The sequence below is a fragment of the Carcharodon carcharias genome, chromosome 8, assembly GCF_017639515.1.
Source record: "Carcharodon carcharias isolate sCarCar2 chromosome 8, sCarCar2.pri, whole genome shotgun sequence".
NCBI classification, from domain to species: Eukaryota; Metazoa; Chordata; class Chondrichthyes; order Lamniformes; family Lamnidae; genus Carcharodon; species Carcharodon carcharias.
In genome coordinates, this window is record NC_054474.1 from 140,702,881 (window position 1) to 140,729,947 (window position 27,067).

Genomic DNA, 27,067 nt, shown 5'->3' on the forward strand with positions numbered 1-27,067 from the left:
GTATAACAATTTTTAATTTGGAGCCGATCTCCCTGAGGCAGCACTTAGCCTCAGGGAGATGAGTGCGCTCTTCCATGCACATGCGTGAAAGAGCGCACTCTCAGCTCAGGGAATCACCCCCCGCCTGCACAGGGAGCGCATAGCGCTTCCTGGCGGACGTCACGCTGGACGGGCCTTAATTGGCCTGCCCACTTAAAATGGTGGCGTGCCCCCATCTGGGGGCACCGATCAGAGGCGCACCCAACCACACCTGCTCCTGCACAAAGCCCCCTCCCACCCCGAACGGACGGAAAATATCTACCCGTGAATCATTACATACAGGCTAATTGCAGGAATTCCCAGAACGCATATCGAAAGTGTATTGAACCTCTAAACACAAGTGTTTCTTTCAGAGATTAAATTTAAAAATAGTAAAGGCAGTGCTGGAATGCAACAACAACTGAACCAAATCTATTATTACAATTCAAATATGCCTGCATGTGCACAGACACGTTTGTGAGCTCAAATGATTAATGATACTAACTGGGCTTGTAGTTACAAGTTTTGTAACTTTAAACAAATAGATGAATGAAGACTAAACACCAAATGATGGTCGCATCAATTGGAAACATTAAATTTGGAATCAAAAATGAACACAATGCTTTTAAATTCCAAGAAATTTTGCATCTGAAAAGTCAGCTGAACTTGAACCAGTCTGCTCTGGAGAATATGTTAAATTTGGCAACAGTAATATAAGCTGCATTCGTGCCTATAGATATTGTCTGCCTTTCTCTTCTTTTTCCCTAATTTCACTTGCAAAATTCTTAGTGGGACAACCATGTTGCTGGTACAAATGGTACAGTAAATTCCAGACATTCAAGGGGCTTAAATCAAGTGGGCAGTTCAGATAGAATACTTTAATTGTTTCTGCAGAATCAATCCCCATCCCCCTAATAACTTAATATACCTAATTACTGCAGCCTGCTTAATCTTTCATCTGCTGTTATCCAAGAACGTTCTCAGAACTAAAATAGTGCCAAAGTACGAGAAATTTAATGTCGCTTTTGGCTCTCACTACAACTTAAAACATGCAAATAGTTCATATTGTAATTTTTGTATTTTTATGCAAAGTTTATAATACATTTTTAAACTGCAGCTTTAAACTCCTTTGTCTTTCAAGATGCAACAGATGCCCAATTGTATTCAGATTTTTAATACCTTTAGGCATTTTAAATGCTGATTGTGAAGAAGTCTAATGCATGGTTTAAAGTTTTTCAGGACACCAGAACAGTAGTAAGTTATTTAAGTCCCTATAGCCTTTTTCCACCATTCAGTGAGAATATGGCTGATCTGCAGCCTGACTTCATACAGATCTCTTTGCCTCATATATCTTGGTTGACAAAAATCAATCTAAGATGTAAAACTGACAAAGCATCAATTGCCATTTGTGGAAGAGTGTTCCAGACTGCTGTGGAAACATTTCCAAACTTCACCCTTGAAAGGCCTGGGCTCTAACTTTTAACTATGTTCTCTGTCGACTAGCTGCCCAACCAGCAAAAATATTTTCAGGGCAATTTTTTAAATTTTGTTTTGGTAGGGGAGCGAGATAAAACCTAGAAGAATGATATATTTTCATTGTGGTGAGATCACTTGCAAATGTCACCGTGCTGCATTTAGTATATTTGTAAATATAGAATGGAACAACTTTGCAAACATTCTCTCATGAACAGTGCACTTTTTATAGCTGTGAGAAGCTGTTCTGCCAAGAAATGTTGGACTTGAAGAAAAGAAATGTGAGATTGAATTTATGCATTAACTGGTAATGGTGGGTGGAAGAATCACAAATTCTATTGCTAACAGCTTGCCAAGGAAAACTATAGTTTTAAAAATATAACAATGAACCCACTTGTTCACATGTATAAATGTGCAAGAGACGGGGATAGGCCAAGGCAGGCTTGAACTACCGTAATCATTAAAAGAGAAACTACCTTGAAATGTATTTTTTTTATTTTCCAGGGTCAAGCTTAATGTGCTTCCATCACAGTTTAGGTTATCAACGAACATATATCAAAAAAGAAAGGAAGGCAGTATTTTGTGGTTTTTGAAGTTAACAAGCACTCCCATTTTGCCAATTTGCTTTGCTGTAGTGATTAACCTTTATTTGACCAGTTTAAACACAGCTCCACTTCCAGAACGAGACATTGGGAAGAAGTACTTGTACTGTGATTTGCATTATTGGACTGTGTGCATGCAATTTTTTGTACCATGAAATCATGAAAGTCAAATGAGATTGAATACTACTGTACTAAACAAAATGTTAACCATTTTACCAAAGAACAGCCATACAACTACCATTTTTGAGTTGTTTTGTATGATAGAGGAGAACTTAAGATTATACGTTAATTCAATGTTGGTAATAGGAGGTTTCCAACTCTATACAATTTGCATTTTCTAGTTGACAAAAGCTAAACTGTAACATGAAATCACAGAATTCAGGTTTTGAACATCCAAACTGCTCAGTTTTTTTCTAATGTACAATGATGATTTGTATTGCATTTTCACCTTCTTAACACTCCTGGTCACAAAAATGACTATTTGAATTTTTCTGAATGTATTTAAGATTCAATAAAAGTATGGAAAATAATAATTTCTAGTTTGCAGTCAGTGCACGGTACATGCATTTGTATTTCAAGTATGCACATAAACCTTATCTCATTATCACACAAGTTAGTTTAGAACTGTTTGCGGGCCAGCAACTGTTGAGAGGGAAAAGGAAATTCTAAGCGTTTCAAACAATCCCTGACAAGATTAAGCTTATGGTACATGCCTGTGCTAACTTGTTCTTCTGAACAAACAGGAAAGCCCTGTGGTTCACATATAACACTGGTAAACATAATCAAGGCCAATGTTAAATTTCGCTAGTGACATTTCTGTATCTATTTGCTTTTTAAAGTGAACCATTCTTTTGTGCTGGGGAAATATTAAGTTGAAGGCACTGGTAAAATATTGGACTATTAATGATTATTGATAACTCATTAAAGTTATTATCTCTTTTGGCATTCACTAAATGGTCTAACTCTATTCTACCTACTCTTTCTTGGTAAACAATTTAAATACATTTTGGAAAGTGCTGGTACAAAGACCATGTTGCATTTATAATTAAGATGATATATTTGCATGTTTTCAGGATTATATTTAATCTTTTTTTGGAATATTCTCTTTCCTTTCACTTAGGCAATTCCACTGTTATATAATGGATGCAGTTGAAGAGCCTACTCTCAGGCCTCTCTCACCATTACTGCAAAAAATTAGATAATGGGAGATGGACAAGGGAAGCCCTCCCTTGTCTGAAGAAAAACCTGGGGTGGGATTTTTAGCTCCCTCCTGCAGCAGGCATCATGATGGGCAGGGACGGAAAGTATTGTAGGACCGGAAAAATCGATTGTAAGTCGCCGTGGAAACAATTTCTGTTCGTCCCCTCTCAACCTTAATGGGAGTGCACATTTCCCATTGTGCCATGTCAGGAATGCAATTTGAGTAGATTTGAATGTCGTTATTACTTATTATAAAGGACACCCCCCCCCCCCCGCCCCCCCCCCCCCCCCCCATGCTGGATAGGTCATGCCAGCATCTGATTAGACCGGCGGTGTTCGCAACCCTATATAAGCAATGTGCACCTGGCAACCTGCACTTCATTCGTGACTTTGAGGCCCGTTTGCCAACCTTGCATTGCACAACTCTTGTGGCACCTCGGATTCCGCTCCAAGCATCCCGGGCAGCACCACACCACTTTCAGGGGGTTTTCACAGGAAAGGGTCTATCTACCGGTCTTGGGGTAAGGTGGGGTAGGTTGTAAAGTGCAGCAGGACGAGGGCTCAGTGGGTAGTGGTGGGTGGTGGGTGGGGGGAGGGCAGGGAAGACCTGACAGAGGCAAGGGAAGGGGCTGAATGGTAAAGCCTTCACTGCGGGAGGGTAGTAGGGGAGTGGTTGGGGGGGGCGGGTGGCGGGGGGAGAGGGGGGCGCGGCGTGCAGTGGAGGGAGAATGGGGAAAGCTGCACTCAGACACATGAAGGGGGGGTGTAGGGGCAGTCAGTGGGTGGGGGTTGGAGGGTGGAAAGCATCCATAATGGGGAGAAAGTCTCTTACAGAAGGACACAAGCGAGTCGGGGCCAGAATGGAAGATTCAGGGGATGAAGAAACACTTCAGTTTAAATTGTTGAGCTTGCAGAGACTGTCCTGGTCCCAGTCCAGGTAGGGGGATGTAATATCAGTCCAGTTATGCCCAGCATGTGTGCAGGTTACGGTACTAAATTCATGGGCATCAGTCTAGGGGGTCTCTGGCATAATACTGGGCTATGGATGGCACACTCACAAGGGAGGCATCTGCAGCCTGTGGATGGGTCAAGGTAGTGTAGTGGCACTCAAAAGGTCCCACGTGGGTTAGGGGGTGATCTCTATATGTCACTGTGCAATGGACCTCAGGATGAAGAGGGGTAAGGTCCACATGGGGCACAGGCACATCCACCTCAAATGATCCAGGTGGTCATAGAGATATCCACCAACATCACAATGGGATTAAGGATTACAGGGGTAGATGCAAGAGTGATTTGAGGGAGGGAAACCTGAACATTATGCTCCTCCAGGACGATGGGAGGGGTTTCCACACACACGCAGTTAGGGTCCAGGTTGGTAGTGAAAGCTCAGCACCAGCATCCTGAAACCTGATGCGTTGGCAGGTTCACATATTCTTCACCTTCAGCCCCCCCAAAAATAATCTCACTCCCCCACTAAATATTTGCTCTCATCTGGATTCCAACAAGTGTAGTCTTATAAGCAGCACATCCGAGCGCTTGACCAAAGCAATCTCAATGAAGTCAGTCATGTGAAAGTGGTGGGAGGGGGAGGGCAGGGGGAGGGAATGCAGAGGGGGAGAGGTAGTGTTCTCCATGAAATGGACATTGTGCTGCCCAGGATTTCAGTGGGCAATAGGTGCCAAAACTGGTACCAAACCCTTGAACCCACAGTCACTCACTAGTGATCGACAGAAATAAGACATTTGGAGGCTGATGTTCACTGATGTCTTCTCTCATTGAACCTGCAGAGAGGAGACCTTCAGGAGGATGGAGGCTGCATTCATTGCAGCTTGTCTAATCACATACAGGCAGGAGAGAAAGTGGCGAAGATTGTGACAGCTGGTCCAGGCTCACCAAAGGGAGGAGCTTCACCTTGATGAGCAAGGGGCAGCAGGACCCCCTCCAGACACAGAGGCTCAGGGTAATGCTGCATGTAGGTCCCTTCCAAGAATGAGGGTCTACAGACCATGCCTGTTTTTTTCTGCAGAAGAACAAGAGACGGTGTCACTGACGCCTCCGCATGTTCAAGGATCTGTTGGCTCACATCTGTCCCATTCTCCAGGAGTTGACACCACGGGGACTGGAAGGACATCCTTTGCCAGTGGCTCTGAAAGTCACCACCACTCTTAACTTCTTTGCGAGTGGCTCTTTCCAGGGCTCCACTGGGGATCTCTGTGGCATTTCTCAAACTTCCATCTACAAGTGCATACAGGAGGTCACAGACACCCTTTTTGCCAAGGCCCAGAATTACATCAACTTTGACAGTGATCAAACAAGCCAGCACACCAGAGCAGTGGGCTTTGCAGCTATTTCCGGGTTTCCACAGATGCAGGGTGCCATTGACTGCGCTCCTGTGGCCATAAAAGCTCCTCATCAACAGGCACTCCGATAGATCAACAGGAAAGTTTTCCACTCGCTCAGTATGCAGCTGTTCTGTGACCAGAGACACAGCATGCAGGTTTGTACAAGATAGCTGGGAAGCAGCCATGATTCCTATATCGCGAGGAGATCTGAGATCTGAACATCTTCGAGGGACCACACAGGATCTAGGGTTGGGTCATCTGTGACAAAAGATACCCAACTAAGGACATGGCTGATGACGCCCACGCGGCGACCACAAAATGCAGCTGAGAGAAGGTGCAATGATGCTCTCAGGACAATAATGTGGCTACAATGAGCAGATCTCTGGCACATTGAGGTGGGAAGGTGCTCACACTTATTAGTAAGCTTAGCAGAGGTAAGTCTGCAATACTCGGACAGTCTGCAAAGTGCAAGGCAGAAAGGAGTGCACGAGCTCGGAGATGGTCTCATAGAATGAAAGACCTGCCTGATGACAGAGCAGAGATAACTAATACATGGCAAGCAACTCGAAAACAGGACAATGGACTCAAGTTCATGGTCTGAGCACCAGCTGGTGCAGGATCTTCACTTGGGCTTGTACCACCAACCTCACTTGTCGCCACATGAGTGGTGCCAGTCCTCTCCATCCTGCTCAATAGCCCACTCCCCAAAGGGAGTGAGGGATTTTATCTTTGCCGTTCCTCCACCGGTCTGGGACCTGTCCCTCCTATTGTGAGCAAGCTTGTCCTGCATAAAGACAGATGGAGAGATTGAGAGCAGGACACATGCCAAGGCAGAGGATAAGGATGCCTTCCTTGTGTGGATGGAGGTTGGAGCTGTGCACGGGATGAGGACACAAACAACACAGGATGAGCCCAGATGGAGGTGTGAAGATGTGAGAGAGTGCATAATGATGACCTTGAGCTGGCAATGTGTGAAATCCCTGTGGAGAATTGTCCTGCAAATGTCTGGTGGGCTTGTGAGTGAGCGAGTTGAGAGTGAGGACCTAGTTGACTTACCCTAGCATACTGGTTGAGATCAATCATCCTCTTTTGGCACGGGATTGCTGACCTCTTCTGTGCAGTGTTAGCACTCACCACTGTGGACACCACCTCCTGGACAAAGTGGAAAGGTTTGTGGACCTCCTCTGCCCATCACGGGGATAGAGTATATCCCGCCATCCAGAAAGCAGCCCTGCGAGGTGTCGATAAACTTGGGCGCTGCAGACTTCTTTCCTTTGGAAGCCACTTCTCTTCTGGTGCAGTCCTGGGATGAAGATATTGAGAAGGCTGTGTGTGGGGCTGTGCTTTAAATATGGTGCCCAGGGCAACAATCCGCTGAGGTCACGGCAGGGCAGCCAAATCAGAGGCTGCCCACCCACGATGCAACATGTTTCCTGCTGACGCGCATTTAATGGGGTTGTAAGTGGACAATACGGTGCAAAAACCCACCACTGCAGCTGACAAGAAGTACTCTGCTTGTCCCACCTATCACCGCGCTTAGAGTATGGAGGAAAAAGTCCTGCACCTGGTCTACTCTAAACCATAGCAGCATGGCTGAGATTAATACTTCAGCCTGAGATATGGAACTAAGATCTGAGCATTCTGTAATGACTTGAGAACTCACTTATTTAACAATTACTGCTTCCCCAGAAGTGTGATAACCTAATTAAAGGATGGCATCATTAATGAGAGTTTTACTTACAGCAGTTTTGCATCAAATGGACAATCCAAATATGACAAAAGAACATAAATAAACCATGCAAGGTGTTATATTATGTTATTTGTAAAGAGCTAGAAATTAATTGTTATGTGAAAATATATCACATGTGCTGTTGTATTTTCACTGCTGATCACCAAGTTATGTTACCACGGCTGAGTACTATGTTGTGTTATGGTGCCAGCTACGGTGTCTCTCACTGATGATATCTTGAGACTTGTATGTTTAAACATGAACTCTTTATTAGTAATCTTGAACTATATACAGATCCCAGGTTACTATCATGCATGGTGCTGCTCCATGCAGGTAGGCTGCTTCTAGATTGTTTGATTCTACCCTCTCAGTCTATTACCATGTGACTCTATACACCATACCATGAGCGGTGCTATTCTTCAGTCCCACACTAACCTTTGGTGTGCCGAACACCTATACGTTAGAATGGCATGCAGGCATGCACATCATCCAACATGACCCTTTCTCCAAAGAAAACTTTACTCCCTTCCTATGGAGTATTATAATACAATCTTTACTTGCTATGCCTTTTCCTTCTCCTCAAATCTCTGACTTCATAAATTCAGATGGTCTTGAGGCTTCACAGTTCTTCCACATCTTGGTCTGTCACATTTAGAGCAAGGCTAGTAGTACTCTGTTTCTGGTACTTGGTTATCTCCATTTGATTCACTTATTGCGCTCCTTCAAGTTGCATTTCTCTAACAACCTGTATACTTTTTTCGAACACAGTGTGTTTGTCCCATTCCTTCTGAACAGAATATGCACTCCGTTAATTCTTACAGTGGATTCGAATTTACTTTTGCCATGTTGTCCGCCATGTTCTTGCTGGACATATATGTTTTGCAAATGGAACCTTAATTTCCATTTGTTTCACAATTTCATCCAAAATTTGTTTGCCGTTTTATTTTCAAGTTGTTTTACAAGCTTATGAATCTTTTAATTTTGCTCAATGGTTCTCAGCATGTCTGAGACATCGTGTTCTTTCTTCTAGTTTGTTGTGCTTCAGTGTTGGATTTACATTTTCCAATCTTACTTCTGTTTTTTTCTTTGTCAGCAGCATAACTTTGTCCTTGTGCTTCATTTTGTTTTCGCTGTTGGCTAGGTCTATTCCAGCAAAGCCTTAACTTGTTTCAGTTCTGCAATTGTGCTACTCGTGGCTTCATTATCTGCTAACAGCTTGGAAAGTTCTATGGCTTTTCCTTTCAGTGCCTCCTCACTATCATTTGACTGCTTCTTCAGCTCTTCCATTCATCTCTTATAACTTCCAGCTTTCTCCTGGAATATGGAACATTACTGAGTTTTCTCTGCCAAATGGTTCTTCAGTTTGTTCAGAGCGATGATGATAAATTAATTTTGCTTCTCTGCATAATTATCCAGAGGTGCAAACATTGAGCTAAGGGATTCTTGTAGTGTGTGAAGGTCTTTCAATAGGTTTTCCTTTTCTTTGTGAAGCTCACTTGTTTTATCGAGCTTTCCTGTAATTCACTAGAATCTCTGAGTTTATTCTGTGCCTCCATTCTACTGCTTAAGACAGTCCTCATTTCATGTTGCTGAATGGTTACAGATTCCTTTTGCATTTGATCTTTAAGGACAATCAATTGTTCTTTCAACTGTATATTTTCTTGTTGACCTCATGCCAACTCAGTCTGGGCATCAGTGCATTGTTTTGTTGCTACTGATATTTCTAATGCAGCTTTTTCTGAAGTAATATTCAATTTCCTTTTTAGTTCCTCTTATTTTTCCATGGCTACATATTGATTCTTCAAGGAGTCTTTCAGGGTCACAAGTTCTTTGCATGCCTTTTCTGCCTGGCTGTACATCTGATTGAGTTTTCCCAACTGCTTTGATTTGCCAACAATTGAGGGTCCATTATTTCCTCCTGATTCCTTTGAGTCATCTCTGAAATTGTTCAGGTTTCGAACAGCTTGGCTCATTGAAGACTTCAGCTGTCGTGTATTTTCAAAGGCATAAACCCAGCTTGAACCTGGTGCTTAAAATGTTCCAGTTCAGCTCTGATTCCTATTTTACTTTTTTTTATTGAGTTACCTCAGATAGCTTTCCTTCATGCACAGCCATCTGCTCACTCTGCACTGCTTTCTGTCGCCCTCCCTCTGGCATCTCCTGTCACCCTTGGTGCTTTATTGGGAGTTGCCCTCTCTCTGGGATCTCTTCTAATTTTCTGTCCATTGCCAGATTTTTTCTTGTAGTTACAGCATTCAATGTTGTTGCCTCTTCAAGGCTGTCAGTACAGTAACCAATTTTTTCCCCACTCAGGCTGTCTGCAGATGTCGGTTTTCTTTGTTGAATTTCCCGTGCTTTTACAATTCTGGTGGGCTCCCTGGCGATTGTGGGCCTTCTTAAAACTGCTTTTCTGCGCTATTCTTTCCCTTTTTTGCTTTTGCCTCAATAGGGCCTTTCCAATTTGGATGCCCCACTCAGAGTTTCAGTGGGTGCACATGAGCTGTCAACTCACAGAACTTCTCTTCTATACAGGAAGCCAGGAGCCCAACCAAAAAGGTTCTCTTAAAATCTGCATGCTTATTCCCTTTTGTTCTACAGTGCTCTGTAGGTTTCTCTCTTGACTCTGCCAGCCAATTTTTATTTAACTTCTTTTCTGGGTGGTTCTTTCCCTTTTTGTCTTTCACCTCTGCAGATCCTTTCCACGTTGAGCATTCTGCCCAGAGTTTTGGTGGGTATGCACTCTTTTTTTTTAAAGCCACGAACTGTCAACTCTCTCCTCTTGACTCTGCCAGCCAACTTTTGTTTCACTTTTTTAAAAAGAAACTTCATTGCAGTATGGCCACCACTGCTGCAATCTGCTGGGCCTCTCGGGCTGCCACTGTATTCCACAATGTAATTAACCCCTTTTTCATAATTTTGCTCACCATCTTGTGAGTTGAGTGTCTTAATTCAGCGTCTTGCAATTTTTGCTTACCCTTCTTTGCGATCGGACGAGGCTGTTTTCTTCTTATTAAACTCTGTTACTCGGGGGCTTTTGCAATGGACTTCCACCCACTCCGGTGGATTCTTCAACTTCTAAGTCTGTACTGAAGCCTCTTCAACTGTTTTTTCAATTTTTCTTCTTGGGCACACATCTTTCTAGTCAGGCATCAGCTGCTTTTTCAATCTTTCATACCTTGGGATACTGTTCTGGGTTCATCGCTTAAAATGCCACCTTTCATATCACTGCTGCTCACCAGGTTGTATTATGGTGCCAGCTGTAGGTGTTCAATGATTAAATCTGGAGACTTTTATGTTTAAACATGAATGCTTTATTGGTAGTCTTGAACTATATGCAGATTCCAGGTTAATATCATGCATGTTATTGCTCCATGCAGCTAAGCTGCTTCTAGAATGTCCTCTCGAGTTGTTTTCTCCATGCATTACTCTCTGACTCTATACATCACCCGTGGGTGGTGCTATTCTCCAATTCCACGTTAGCCCTTGCTCTGCTGTGCACCTTTACGCTACAATGGCATACAGGCACATACATTATACAACAGGGACCACATTCACTGTCACACTGCAATCCTGTGCTGAGTAACAATGTATCAGTCTAGAGCAGCAAGGTAACATCACATGAGGGTAGTTTTGCATTTGTGCAATAGTGTAAAGCAGGTAATAATGAATCAGCAGTTTGTCCACATATCTCCAGATTTTTATTTCTATTGACCTCAATAGAAATGAGGATAAAGGGAGATGTAAACCAGCTGCCAACTCGCTATCACTTGCTTTACATGGTTGCACAAAGTCAAAATTACCCCATGAAGTCCAGGAAAGCAGAATTATTTTAGTACAAAAGAAATTATTTGTCTCTTATGCACCATTTCTGTCTGTGTTTTGCAGAATCTTATTTCAACACTTCTGGAATATTGCAAAGTTATTGGGTATTACAATATACACAGCATTACAATTAGAACTCACACTCAAGGTTCTTATGATCTGTCCATGAGAAAACATGTACCGGCTATTTAACAGCAGTGACTTGCACCTCCGTGGCACTTGTGCTGTGGGGGAAAAAAAATCTCAAAATGCTTCATAGAGATACAGGGAAAAAAAGACACTCAGCCATAGGAGACATTAGGAGGATAACTGACAGCGTGGTCAAAGACATGTGTTTTCAGGAGTTTAAAGAACAAGAGAGAGGTGGATAGGCAGAGGGGTCTTACGGTGGGAAATCCAAAGATTGGACCAAGATGGATAAAGACACAAGTTGCAAGATGGAGAGATGTACAGGAAACCAAGTCAGATGAATTGAGTGTTTGTGGGGGGGGAGATAAGGAGGGACAAGATAGCAGAGAGATTTAAGACAAGAGTGGAAGTTTAATTTTGAAGCATTAGGGAATTGGAAGCCAATGCCAGTCAACAAAGATGGATATGATGGGCATCTGTGATTTATGGTGGGATGGGATGGGATATTGCGGTGGAGTTTTGAATAAGTTGTATTTATGAAGGGTGGAGGATGGGAGGCTGGCAAGGAGAGAATTGGGGTGGTCAAGTCCAGAAATTTTTAATGACAGATGGGCTGAAGTAGAAGTGGGCAATGTTCAACAGGTGGAATTGTGATGACTTTGTGATGGACACAATATGGATCAGAAGCTCATAGGATCAAAGGGCATGCTAAGGTTTCCAAACTTGTTCATAGAACTCCTGTTCAGGTGAATGAGAACGTGCATTACACACAGAGAAATTGGGTGGCAGGTTCCTTCTGCTGCCATTATATGGTTTCAACAGCTGGTTTGATAACAGCACTGGATATGGTCTTACACCCTCAATGTAGAAACATGGCAAAGATGAGTTATCCTATTGCCAAATGGTATGTTTAAAGTCTGATTAATATTTAACTTGTTGAAGTTACAAGTCTGTTTATGGACACGTAATCAAACACAGAAATGGATTCCATCTAATATTGATAACCATCAGGAGTGGGAAGAGATAAGGTTCCTTCTCAAACCTGGTCAAAATCCAAAGAAATGTTTCTTTGTTATGGAATGACTAAAAATGCAGAGCCTCCAGTGCCCACTGTTCCCATCAGGTACATTTTCAAAAGGATCCCAGACAAGAGGGAGAAAAATCACTTTTATAATTTGGAAGACTGCAAACTTGTTTGTTTTTTGCTTAAAATTTATGACAGCACACTTTTTACTGGGAATGTATTGGGAGACTGAGGAAAATCCCTTAAATCACAGTGCCAGTAAAGCTTTTTTAAATGACTGAGCTAACATGTAAGTACAGGCATGGGCAGTTTGGAACGAGTCCAATATCTGAGTACAGGAGTACGCTTATGATTTCAAAGTAAGAAAAGAGAGAAATTTGTTTAAGGGGTTGTGTACAGATAACGCTGCAGCAGGTGGAACAACTTTGAGATAGCCTGTCTTGTGAGGGAAGGAAGGACAAAAATACTCTGTCATGTCCAAGTTCAACTCGTGCTTGCAATAGGTTTGGCCAAAGATGTTTGCACCCCGGCTTGCTGGCCCCTCACAAGCTCTATTCCTCATTTCTATTCAGCAGGGCATTTATATCTTCAAAGGCATATCCACCCTCAGCTTTTTGTAAGTTCATATTTTAAAGTCAGCAGTGACCAAGAAAATTTTGGCAGAGGATAAAAAAAAATCTACAAAGAGGAAGGCCTACACAGAAGCAAATGCATTGCGAAAAATGCTGCAAAGGGAGCATGGTATAAATTACCAAAAAAAAGCCCCAAACAATAACTGACATGTTGCATTGTAAGATTTAACTGAGGCTGCATATGGTGGTCACTTGGTCCCAAGTTTTCCATCATAATACAGGGCATGCAACAAATCAATTGAGAGAGTTTGTGTATCCAGTTCCATTGGATCATGAAGTTGTGGGATGCTGGACTTTGGGAAGTTGTAAGTTTATAGAAGGCTTTATACAGATGCATGTTCTTTCTCTGTTTTCCTTTCTAATAAATTTAGGCCCAAAGTATAATAAAGGTATTTAATGGGAATTCAACCAATTTCAAAAGAATTGAAAGGGGACCTAGCCATATTAATTAGCTTGAAAGGAAATGGTGGGTCAATGACAGAGCAGTGAGAAATATTTAAATATAAGATGGATGATGTAGTACAAGTGATTAATAGTTATGGTAATGATTTAGTCACTGCTGATTCATGGTACACATGACACGAGTAATCATGTGCTAGAGACTCTGTAGTCTCTGTAGATAGAATAGTCTGTACACAATAGAGATGTTCCTATCTAGTAACTCTTCATGTATATAGTATAAATAAAGTAGTTTTGAAGTAACCTACCCGAGTTGGGCCAGAGTTACTCATGGTAAGAGGGAAATCTTCCCAGTATAGACGAGGCCATGAGACCAACAAATGAAACATGGTAGCAGAGGTGGTGATACCAATCTAACAGAGATTTGGTGTCAACAACAGAACACTCATGGCAAGACAGTGGAAGACAACAACCTGTCAGTAGCAAGAATCTGAAACCTTAACTTCCTGAGAGGTGCAGAAAGTCAGTCGCGATGTCAGCAACAATCGAGCAGTCACTGCTCCTTTTGCAGCTTTCAACAACTGCAAGGGTCTACAGAGAGGCCAACGTTGGGAGCTGTGGAGAAAAAACTTCTTAACGTCTTGAGGAGCATGGGTTTGCATGCCAGAGAGCAGAAGCACCAGGTTAGTTAATTCCTCTACACCATAGAGCCCATCACCGACAATGTCCCCTCAAGACGGGGGTTAGAAGAGACCTCTGCAGACTTCAAAACTGCCCTAAAATTGTTTGATGTATACTTAAGTCCAAAACGGAATTTTGTCATCAAGCGTGTGCGATTCAGAGATCCCAAAGACCAGGGGAACCTGTCGAATCCTTTCTTATCGATCCGTGTGGGTTAGCCAGCTCTTGCAGACAAACTTATTCACGAGCACGTTGGCAGAGTCCACGACAAAAAGCTGTCAGTTTTTTTTGGTCGACAAGGGACGACCCTGCAATTGAATACAGGCCAAACTTGGGGAGCGAAATTGGTCTCAAATCCGTTGACACACTGAAGTTTCAGACAAGATTGCTAACTGCTTAGGCCTAATGGCAGCAGCCCCGCCAACTCAAGCCCCCAAAACAGCTAAAAGGGCAGGAAACCCTATGACAGCCACCTTGAGGTGCTTAAGCTGCGGCGCAAAAAAGCACAGACGAGATTGCCTGGTAGGGGGTGCAGAGTGTTTCCTATGTGGAAAGATAGGACACTTCAGGCGGTTTTGTAAGGGAAGAAAGCAACAGAATATCTACGACATGCAGATGAAGTGGGGTAATTGGAATAACAATTCAATATTAAAACTGATATTAAGATGTGCATTAACAGCTTTAAAAGTAGACCAATGTAGAATGAGCATTAATAGCTTTAAGTGTAATTCTGAGAGCTCTTTTTAAGCATGATGGTAAATATAGCCAACATATAGGCATGATGGGTATGGTGCTGTGGAAACCCAACTAATAATCACAAGTCCTAAAACTTAACAGGATGAGTAAACAAATGTTAGTATGATAAGAGCACAGACTGGGAAGCATTAGAACTGAGGCATTTCCCAGCCTCCCAGTGAGATAAGAGAGACATCTGCAGCCTAAATAATTCTGCTCATTATGTACGTAACTGGAGGTTGTATGAGGCAGTGTAATGAAATGTGACAACTAAAAGATATAAATATGCTCTGCAGGCTTTGTATCAGAGAGACACACTGAGGATCAGGCTGTGTCCTCCCAGCAAATGCTTGAATAAACCCTTTGCTTACTGGAAACTCTCAGATTTGAGGGTTTCATCTTTTTACCACAGCAATTTGGCGTAGTCAGCAGAATCCTTGCAATATTGGACACTGGCACTGGATCAAATGTTGACAGCAGAGGACGGGTGAGTAGATTCATTTACCACCCATTAGATAGGGCAGTCAGCATTCAAAACAGGAAGTCGGTGGGTCAATCTGAGGATCCCAACCAGCGTATGGGTCTATGAGTGTAGTAACTAAAGGTAGCGTGGCACCATGAGTACAGTTTGGTTCCTTGGGTAAACAAGGGGTAAGGGATTATTGTAATTGTTTCCAGAGTAAACTAAAGGCGTGACAAATGTCCGTGCGGTAAAACAGTAAGGCCATTTCCTAGAAAGAGTTCTGAGAAAACCGGTGTGGTACAACGGTATCGACCGTTTCCTAATGTCCTGTGTGGTGAGAAAACTGGTGCGGTAAAACAGTATCGACCGTTTCCTCGGGTGGAATCTTCCCAGGTTTGCACTAAATGTGGTAGTGAACAAGGAAAAAGATGTTTTACCCGCTGGCTACAATGGCTGGTTTTCATGTCATATTGTCCCAGTCCTGCTTCATTAATCATGCATTCCCAGGAAACATGCTGTTTTGCTGGCGGGCGCCACACCAGGCGTCATATTTGAAGTGTGGCCGTGCGCGCACCTCTCAGTGCTTACAGCCCAGGAGGGCTGGTGAAGACATGGCCCCAAAAGCCAAGAAGAGCACATCCCCTCCGATTCAGTGACATATCCCTGGGATACTTTCTGGACACTGTTGGAGCCCACCCCTGCTCTGGCTGAAGGAGACCCATCAGTGTTACCACTCCGGCTTGGGGGGCGGTGGCAGAGGTGGTCAGTGCCAATGTTGCACGGAAGAGGTTGGCTATCCAGTGCAGAAAGAGGATGAATGATCTCATCCGTGCAGCCAGGATATGGCAACCATCTCATCACTCTAAAACTCACACTCAAGCCCATCGCACATCGACTGGCATCTCACTCACTGCCAGCTCGAGGGACATTGGCACTCACTCTCTCACATCTCCACCTGGTCTCATCTCCTCTGGAAACTGCCTCCTCAGCCCTCTTGCACAGATCAACATGGGTCCTCATACACACCCTAGGATACCCCCTTCCCCAGTGCAGCTCTCGTTCTGCAGTTTCTTTCCTCGCCCTAGGCCACTTCTCCCTCTTCCTCAAGCAAGCCATAGCCGTGCAACCATTGAAAAACCACCCCTGCCTTACGGCTAGCCTCATGGGGAGACCATGCGCTCCCCTAAGACTGATGGGGTGCTGATGACTGTGAGTGCTGCCTGAAGCAAGGCAGGCAAACAAACCTCAAAAGTCCCAAGCTAAGTGCAGCTCACCAGGTCTATGCCACTCATGCTCAGTTCTGAATCACACTGCAGTCATGTTGGCATGCTCAGATGATCCAGTGTGGGCGGGACGGTTCTGTTGAGCTGGACTTATAATGATATGCAAATGTATTACAATGAGGTTCCTGATGTCAGATGGTGGAAAACGCGGCCCGCCATCGACAGGCTGAGCGGATGATTGCAAACTGGTTTCACGTCCTTGTGAAACCCATTTTTGGCCTTCTCGCCCTATTGTCCGTTCATGCTGCCAAACACGCCCGACCCCAGTTGGCACAGAAAATTCTGCCTCTAGTGTTCAGTGTAGTGAAAAACTGGTGCGGTAAAACGATATCAGCCATTTCCTGGTGTTCATTGTAGTGAAAGATGGGGAGAGATCCATTTTTATTAAGAAAGCAATAATAGTAGCCGGACTATAAACATAACATCAGCCACAGCAGACAAAAATTTAGCGTCGAGACCCAAAAGATCCCCAATTGAATTTTTGGCAAATAACTTAAAGGTGAAAAAGAAATTAAATTGCTGTAAGTCACTAAAGCTTTTGTTCTGAATCGAGAGAGAGAGGGGGGTGAGGTGTACCCAGGGGGTTAATAAGCAGTGACAGGTAGAGACAGAGGAAATGTGAGCTTTAGTCATTTGTTTTGATCATCCCTGTAGGTGGAAATCTCAAAGATCGCTTTATTTCCCCCACTGCTACTTGAAGTTGCGTTTAGAGTATGGAAGTTTTATGTGGTTAAGATAAATATTCTAAGAATGGAAATATTCATATCTTTATACATGCTTGTGTGCAATGAAGAACTTGTGCATGAGCTTTAATGTGCTTTCTTCCCTAAATTGTCATGTGTGCTTGGAGCTGAACACTTTGCGTTAAAAGCCTCAAGATTGAGTTGGATTAAAGCAAAGTATCATCAAACCAATTTTTTTTTTTAAGTCTTAAGGCTCGAGTTGAGATTTCTAGCCAAAAATGACAAATCAAAGGTATTCTAGCAATACCAGCCTTTGTTTGAACCGAACCAGACTTTGCACCGCCCTTTTGTAGGCGAGCAAGAAGTTCCTTTTTACCACTAGCAGCTTCTGAATTAGTCCATTTCGCCTCGAGCAGAGTGGTCCCTTGAATTTAGAGTCAGAAGTCTACAGCACAGGAAAAAACCCTTCAGCCCATCGAGTCTGCGCCGGTAAAACAAGTACCTAACTATTCTAATCCCATTTTCCACCACCAGGCTCATATCCTTGTATGCGATGACATCGCAAGGGCATATACAAATACTTCTTAAATGTTATGAGGGTTTCTGCCTCTACCACCCTTTCAGGCAGTTCCAGATTCCCAGCACCCTCTGGGTGAAAAAATTCTTCTCCTCATTCCCTCTAAACCTCCTTCCCCTTACCTTAAATCTATGCCCCCTGGTTATTGATCCCTCCACCAAGGGGAAAGGTTCCTTCCTGTCTACCCTATCTATGCCCTTCATAATTTTATACATCTCAATCTCCTCTGCTCCAGGGAAAATAACCCCAGTCTATCCAATCTCTCCTCTTAACTAAAACTCTCCAGCCCAGGCAACATCCTGGTAAATCTCCTCTGCACTCTCTCTAGTTCAATCACATCCTTCCTATAATGCAGATTCCAGAACTGCATGCAATACTCTAGCAGTGGCCTAACCAGTGTTTTATACAGTTCCAGCATAACCTCCCTGTTCTTATATTCTATGCCTCGGCCAATAAAGGCAAGTATCCCATATGCCTTCTTAACCACCTTATCTACCTTTCCCGCTACCTTAAGGGACCAGTGGACATGCACACCAAGGTCCCTCTGATCCTCGGTACTTCCCAGGGTCCAACTATTCATCGTGTATTCCGGTGCCTTGTTTGTCTTGCCCAAGTGCATCACCTCACACTTATGCAGATTAAATTCCATTTGCACTGATCAGCCCATTTGACCATCCCATCGATATCCTCCTGTAATCTGCTATCCTATTTACCACCCCACCAATTTTCGTGTCATCCGTGAACTTACTGATCAACCCACCTACATTCAAGTCTAAGTTGTTTATATATACCACAAACAGCAAGAGACCCAACACTGATCCCTGTGGAACCCCACTGGACACAGGTATCCAGTCACAAAAACACCCCTCGACCATCACCCTCTGCTTCCTGCCACTCAGCCAATTCTGGATCCAATTTGCTAAATTGCCTTGGATCCCATAGGCTCTTACCTTCGTTATCAGTCTCCCATATGGGACCTTATCAAAAGCCTTGCTGAAGTCCAATTAGACTACATCAAATCTATTGCCCTCATCTACACACCTGGTCACCTCTTCAAAAAATTCAATTAAATTGGTTAGATATGACCTCCCCTTAACAAAACCATGCTGACCTTGATTAATCCCTGCCTCTCCAAGTGAAGATTAATTCTGTCCTTCAGAATTGCTTCCAATATTTTCCCCGCCACTGAGGTTAGACTGATTGGCCTATAGTTCTTGGTTTATCCCTTCCTCCCTTCTTGAATAATAGTACCATATTGGCTGCCCTCCAGTCCTCTGGCACCTCTCTCCTGTGGCCAGAGAGGTATTGAAAATTATTGCCAGCACCCGTTATCACCTCCCTTGTCTCACTCAACAGCCTGGGATACATTTCATCTGGGCCTGGAGATTTATCTACTTTTAAGTCTGCTACACCCCCTCCCTTTCTATGCTAATTTCTTAAATTATATCACAGTCCTTCTGCCTGATTTCTATACCCACGTCGTCCCTCTCACTTGTGAACACCGGACCAAAGCATTCATTTAGAACCCTACTTACGTCTTCTGGCTCCACACACAAATTACCACTATAGTCCTTAATGGGCCCTACTCTTTCCCTAGTTATCCTCTTAGTGTACTTGTAAAATAACTTTGGATTTTCCTTTATTTTACCTGCCAATGCTTTTTCATGCCCCCTTTTTGCTCTCCTAATTTCTTTTTTAAGATCCCCCCTACACATTCTATACTCCTCTAGGGCTTCCGCTATTTTGAGCCCTCGGTATCTGCCATAAGCCTCCTTTTTTCTCTTTATCCAATCCTGTATATCCCTCAATGTCCAGGGTTCCCTGGGTTTGTTGGTCCCACCCTTTGTCATTACTGGAATATGTTGGCCCTGTACTCTCCCTATTTCCTTCTTGAATGAGTCCCACTGCTCTGACGCAGATTTACCTAAAAGTAGTTGCTCCCAGTACACTCTGGCCAAATCATAACTGATCTTATTAAAATCAGCCTTCCCCCAATTTAGAACTCTGATTTCTGGCCCATCCTTTTCCTTTTCCACAACAACCTTGAATCTAACAGAGTTATGATCACCATCTGCAAAATGCTCCTCCATTGATACCTCTACCACTTGCCCGGCTTCATTCCCTAACATTAAGTCCAGGACCACCCCTTCCCTTGTCAGATCTTCTACATACTGGCTTATAAAGCTCTCCTGAATGCATTTTAAGAATTCTGCTCCCTCTAAACCTATCACACTATGCCTAACCCTGTTAATGTTGGGGAAGTTGAAATCCCCCACTATTACTACCTTATTACTTTTACACTTCTCTGAAATTTGTCTACATATCTGCTCTTCTATTTCTCTCTGACATTTTGGGGGCCTATGGTGCACACCCAGCAATGTGATTACTGCTTTTTTGCTTTTCAGTTCTACCCATTTGGCTTAATTGAGGAGCCTTCTAAGATGTCATCCTTCCTTACCTGCTGTAAATGACTCCTTGATCAAATTGCAATACCCCCTCCTCTTTTACCTCCTTCCCTGTCTTGCCTGAAGATCCGATATCCTGGCATATTGAGCTGCCAATCCTGCCCCTCTCTCAACCATATCTCTGTGACAGCAATGACATCATACTTCTGTGTGTTACTTTGTGCCCTTAACTCATCTGCCTTATTTGTCACACTCCTTCCATTAAAATAAATATCATCCAACCTCACCAATCCCACTTTTTCCTTAACTGGCCTATAATTTCTATGCCTTCTAGGCTTACTTGCTCTCTCTTCTAATTTTGGCTGTGCATCTCTCCCTGCTGAACCTCCACTCAGGATCCCACGCCCCTGCTAAGTTACTTTAAACCCTCCCCAACAGCACTGGCAAACCTCCCCGCAAGGATGTTGGTCCCATTCCGGTTCAGGTGCAACCCTTCTGCCTTGTACAGGTCCCACCACCCCCAGACACGGTCCCAATGTCCCAGAAATCTAAAGCCCTCCCTCCTGCACCATCTCTCCAGCCACACATTCATCTAGGCTAACCTCCTATTTCTATATTTCTATTTCTATAGTGGTATTTAGAGATAAATGCAAATGTAATAAGATTTCTAGCAGATTTAAAAGTCTAAGGCCTGGATTTTCTGTGCCCGCTGATGGCGGGCATGTTCAGTGGCGTGAGTGGATGATATGGTGAGAAGTCCAAAAGGTTGGTTTCACAACATAGTGAAACCAATTTGCGATCGTCCGCTCTTCTCGTCAATGGCAGGTGGCATTCCCTGCCATCGGAAATCAGGAACCTCATTGAAATACATCAACATATCATTAAGAGGACAGCCAGCCGGACTCAAACCCCCACTGGTTTGTCTGCCTACGTCAGCAGGAAAACACACCAATGTGATTCACAACAGCATATATAAGGCTGGTGGGCTTGATGGGCTGCACTTTTCTCGGGACTTCAAGGTTTGTTTGCCTACCTTGCTTTGGTTAGCACTTGCAGTCATCAGTGCTAGGTTTCACAGCACCTAATCACTTTTAGCGGGCTCATGGGTCGGTCTCTATCTATCAGATCAGGCATATGTGGGTGGCTTTTCAATGATTGCGGGGCAAGGTCTTGCTTGGGGAAGGTGGAGAAATGATCTCAGGCAAAGGAAGAGGCTGCAGGATGACAGCTGTATTGGGGAAGGAGGGGAAGGGGGGCACACGTTGATCTGTGCAAGTGGCCTCAAGATGGTGAGGGCTGAGGAGGCAGTCTCCAGAGGTGAGGCCAGATGGACAAGTGAGGGCTTGTGTGAGAGAATGGGTGATACGTCCCTTGAGCTGGCAGAGAGTGAAATGCCAGTGAATGTGTGATAGGCTCGAGTGTGAGAGTTTAGAATGATGAGATGGTTGTCTTACCCTGGCGGCATGGATGAGGTCATTCATCCTCTATCTGCATTGGATGGCCAACCCCTTCTGTGCAACATTGGCACTGATCACCATTGCCATCGCCGACCGCCGACCAAGCTGGAGTAGTAACGTAGCTGCCCCTTCTGCAGCCAGAGTGGGGGTGGAGGACATTAGAATGGGCCTCTACAACACCCAAAAGGCACTCGAGGGCTGCAGTCTTGTTTGCTCCAGCCCTGGGCTGGAAGCACTGGGTGCGGCTGTACTTTAAATGTGGTGCCTGACATGATGAAGCAGCGAGGTGATGGAGTGGTGGACAAGTGAGAGCCCACCTACCATGGAAATGGCATGTTTCCCAGGAATGCAAAATTAATGCAGGAGGTTTGGGACAATACGGCGTGAAAAACCTCTATTCGGCTGGTGGGTATAACGACATTTTACCCGCCCGTTACCACACTTGGTGCATATGTGGGACGATTCCACCCTGAGAATTTATATGTGAATTTTCAATGCCACAGGAGCTTTACTTTACCTTAAAAAAATTTTGACTTCAACCATTCAGGTAAGGAGACCTGATACAAACACATGAACCGATGAGTATCAGACCTTTTAACAAGTTACTTTTGAAAAACTATGATGCCATCTAAGATAAAGAATAAATGTTTGATAAACATATGGGACTTTTAATCCAGATACAAATTCATACACAAGAGGCAGTTTTAATGTTGATAGTGTAAATTATCATTCTTATAAAGTTTAAAGATTTGAGATTTGGTTCCAGATAAAGTTCTCAAAAGGAAAAGGAATTTTTATTTTAAAAAAGATTTGACAATATTGATACTAATTCAAATGCTGCAAGCTTCTGTTCTGAAGAAAAAAATAGGAGTTTAAAATGTACTTGTAAGCCTGTTCCCAAAATATAAAGATAATCCTGAACCCCTTGACTAAGTTTGGCAGAAATGCAATTTTTGGCAGAGTTAAAGAGTGCAGCTCAACAATGCTGCTCCTTGAATCTGGAATAATTTTAAAATGAAAAAAAAGTCAAACCATTTAGTGGGTTACTGGTGAGAAAATAAAATGTTGTTTAAGGGGAAGAAGGCAAAGAAGCAAAACATGTTAATACCTGGAATCAAATAGCTAATAGAATGTTATATTTTGTGAGGGGAATTGATTACAAAAGTGGCAAGGTTATGCTTCAGTTGTGCAGGGCACTGTTGAGACCACATCTGGAATACTGTGTACAGTATGGTCTCCTTGTTTAAGGAAAGATGTCAATGCAGTTGAAGCAGTTCAGAGAAGGTTTACTAGACTAATACCAGGAATGGTCAGGTTGTCTTATGAGGAAAGATTGGACAGGTTAGGCTTGTATCCACTGGAATTTAGAAGAGTAAGAGGCGGCTTGATTGAAACCTTTAAGATCAAGAGGAGTCTTGACAGGGTGGATGTAGAGAGGATGCTTCCTCTTGTGGGAGAATCTAAAAGTAGGGGTCACTGCTTAGTAATAAAGGGTTGTTCATTTAAGACAGAGATGAGGAGAATTTTTTTCAGAGGGTGATGAGTCTTTGGAACTCTTCCTCAAAAGGCAGTGGAAGCTGAGTCCTTGAATATTTTTAAGGCAGAGCTAGATAGGTTCTTGATTAACAAGAGATGAAAGGTTATCGGGGGTAGGCAGGAATGTGTGGTTGAGGTTACATTCAGATCAGCCATGATCTTATTGAATGGCAGAGCAAGCTCAAGAGGCCACGTGGCCTACTCCTGCTCCTAATTTGTATGCTTGATTTCTGTTTTAAAAATATGAGAATACTTTATTGGACTGTTAAGTTTCTCTAGACAACCTGAACAAGATAAGATGGCAACCATTGCATGTGTAAAACAGTGTGAGGAAATGATTAAGGGAAGGAGATAGAGTTAGGGAAAGGGGACACAAAATACAAACTTTTTAAAGAGACTTGAAATTGATAATCTGGCCATCATCTGAGACATTGGAACAATACAGGGGGAGATAAGCAAAGATCTAGAGACAGAGACCCTCTGACATGAAAATGGTTAATATGGCCTAAAGAGTAAGGAAACATTTTAAAACAATCAAGGCAATAGAGAAACTGACTTTAAGAGAATCTTAACATGATCATAGTCAGAGGGAGTAAAAAACATTAAAGTAAAAGTACAAGGAATCCATGGTTGAGGCAATTGATGAGTAAAGAGAAATAATGCTCAACATACCACAAGATGGATACAGGTAAAGGAAGCACTGGAAGGAGGCTAACTGTATATATGACTGACCATATTAATATGCCTGCGAGCTACAAAAAGTAGGACCACAGGATTAACACTTGTGTGGTCCTGCAAAAGGCCGAATGGCCTACTCCTGCTCCTATTTTCTATATAACACCATGATGACAGGCAGAGTTAAGCAGCTCTCAGAGAGAACTGCCACTGAAAGTGAAGATACTGGACCATTGAAAGATAGGATAAGAAGATACATTGTAGATTTGTGTCGGCAGCTTCAGGAATTGAGGTCCAAGGTGAAATAGCAGCAGAAGGTAGCGGACCAGGAAAGAAATGAGATGGAGTGGCTCCCCCGGGACATGCTAGAAGTGAGGGATAAAGTTAAGGGGGCACTGGAAGGACTAGGAGCTACCTTGCAATGGCAAGGACCTTACTGGATAATAATGACTAGTGACACATGTGTGCGTTTTGAAGCACAGGTGAAACTTTATATCTCTCAATCAGCAAGAAAGCAACCAGCAGCTTGCTTAACTATTTTTTTCAGACAAATGCTCAGAGCAATGGCAATCTGGAGGACAGTAGCAGTAATCACCCTCTTAACAATAACAGCAGCAATGGGAGCTGCCCACCGTGACCATCAATAAAACCACTTGCCTGCATCCAGGGCAATACGTGCAGCTGCCTAAAGGAGGGAGCGGAGAGTGGATAAGGAAATAGAGCATTTGGATTTTTCAGAGTCATGGCTGGTGGTCATGTTATTCAGGTTATGTTATCAAAAGGGCACAATCTGACTCTGGTATCATCGCCCTGACTTTTACGCTAATGATACAGCTGGAAATGTGGACATAAAGGGAGTGTACAACACCAGCTTGGGCGTGATATGTGTCCAATGAATGTTACAGTGGAATGGACTAATCTGCCCCCGTTTATTTGGGAGTCGGGATTAGGGGGACAATATTGTCAAGGGCAATGTATAAATGTTGTTAATCGGCTTGGCTGTAGTGATATGAGGTGTTTTGATTTGTCAACCTGCGGGTATCAGAAACCCACTAAGTGTCTAACCAAAATGTCACCACCCCTGGATGGGATAATTATAATTGGGAAACCCAAAGTGATATTGCCTGATGTTACTATTGGTACACTGGAGGTAACCGACAACTTGATCAACCTCAACCTGATCTTATTGGCCAAAACAAAAAAGTTACAGTGCTTATGCTTCCTGCGTGGCAAAAGAGACCGCAGGAGGATTGAGATTCGCAGCTCAGGGAACTGAATAAAATTGCAGCTATACAAGTTCAGGGCAAGGTATGCTAGAGAGGTTAGAAATCATTAATATGACTGACTCAGTCTAAGGGGAGGGCATGTGACATGTTGGCTCAGGACTTTATAGATAACGTTAGGTCAGATATTGAAGATATAAGATTTGGCACTGCGCCTCAACACACACATGAGGCTGTGGAGGTATTAGACCTTATACTAATAACCACAGCTTATGCTTACAGATCTCTGACTCCTTTACTGTGGGGGACTTTCACCTTACAGGCAGGGCCCTCACTGGCTATGTACTCAGTCTATCGTGGGACAGTACATTAAACATCGACGACACCCCAGGTCCAATGGCTCGGGTAGCAGTGGAAAGGGCCCTTATCACTATCAGGAGGCTTATGGAACAAAGCTGTCAAGCAATCACGAGGAGAAGAGTGCTGGTGAATCTGGCCACCGGAAAACAGGAGATTGGAGGACACAGGCAGTAGTCGGCCTGGATGGGAAGAATCCATAATAACTGGTGGGAAATAGGGAGGGTGACAGCAGTCATTGCATCTGTTGCAGTCTTAATAGTTAGTCCCTGTATTTGGTATTATCAGAGACTGATGGTATCCCAAACAGTATGGATGGTAATGCTGGCTAATAAAGAGTATACCTTGGTATCCACTGAAACTGAAACTCCCCCTCCCAGGAATACAAAAATCGAGAACATTTATGAGGGTTTTGCAATTTAATGAAGTTATGGTTCTGGGCCTAGCTTAGGTCAGTAGGACTCAGGCAAAACTGTAAGAAAACAATAGGGTAGCAGACCCAAAGCCCACCGGACTCTAGTATGATCCCTAGAGATTCTGGTTGGCAGAAGATCTTGGGAAGATCCCTCCTGGGCCAGGTAGTGCCTGACTGAAGGCTCAAGATGATGGACTGAAGTGGGATAATTGGAATAATTCGATATTAAAACTGATATTAAGATGTGCATTAACAGCTTTAAAAGTAGACCAATGTAGATTTGAGCATTAATAGCTTTAAGTGTAGTTCTGAGAGCTCTAAGCATGATGGGAAATATAGCCAACATATAGGCATGATGGGTATGGGTGCTGTGAGAACCCAACCAACAATCACAAGTCATAAAACTTAATGACCTTCACAGAGTGAGTAAACAAATGTTAGTGTGATAAGAGCACAGACTGGGAGGCATTAGAACTGAGGCATTTCCCAGCCTCCCAGTAAGGTAAGAGAGACACCTGCAGCCTGAATAATTACACTCATTAAATATAAACTGGCGGTTGTACTAGGCAGTGTAATGAAATGTGACACCTAAAAGATATAAATATGCAATGCAGGCTTTGTATCAGGGAGACACACTGAGACAAGCTGTGTCCTCCCAGCATATGCTTGAGTAAACCCCTTTGCTTACTGAAAACTCCCAGACTTTGAGTGGTTTCATCTTTACACCACAAAACAGATAAATATTGTGAATAAGCAAAGACATCACAGAGTTCCTTGGAGAAGCAAAGGATCATGAACAAGACTTCTGGTCCATCACTTTGGGAATTAAAGGTTTTAAGACTGACTTTAAACTTGACACTGGAGCTGGTGTTACAATACTGAGTGATCATTTGGCATGACTCAAAATAATTCCCATCCAGCCATCAAACCTTAAACTACAAGGTCCAGGTAGCACAAATCTGCAAGTAAAAGGTCAGATAACTGCCACCCTTCACCACAAGGGGTGCCAGATTTCAGAGCTCCTCCACATCTACAACCAAAGCATTTCTTACTAAGCAGAAATGCATACGTCCAACTGGGCATTCTGCAAAAAGTGAACAAAGTCCTAAACAGGACAGAATTCTGCGAACAATCTCCACAGCTCTTTCAGGGGCTCGGTAAGCACCAGCATGAATATCATATTACATTGCTTCAAGATGCTGCACCT

The 27,067-nt window shown here is 43.4% G+C and overlaps 1 protein-coding gene across 3 annotated transcripts in view; it reads left to right on the forward strand.

Moving 5' to 3' along the window:
* Positions 1-27,067, forward strand: part of slc31a2 (solute carrier family 31 member 2) — a 95,362-nt gene that overhangs the window by 40,056 nt on the left and 28,239 nt on the right. The window contains exon 4 of one of the 3 annotated variants that reach the window (XM_041193140.1): positions 5,081-5,306. The exons of 1 other annotated variant lie outside the window; for it this stretch is intronic. In XM_041193140.1, coding sequence (XP_041049074.1) covers positions 5,081-5,168 — 88 coding nt within the window. In that variant the 3' untranslated portion in view covers positions 5,169-5,306. Of the gene's footprint in view, positions 1-1,995; positions 2,624-5,080; positions 5,307-27,067 lie in introns of those variants that run through there. One more of the 3 variants, XM_041193138.1, reaches the window with a different exon arrangement.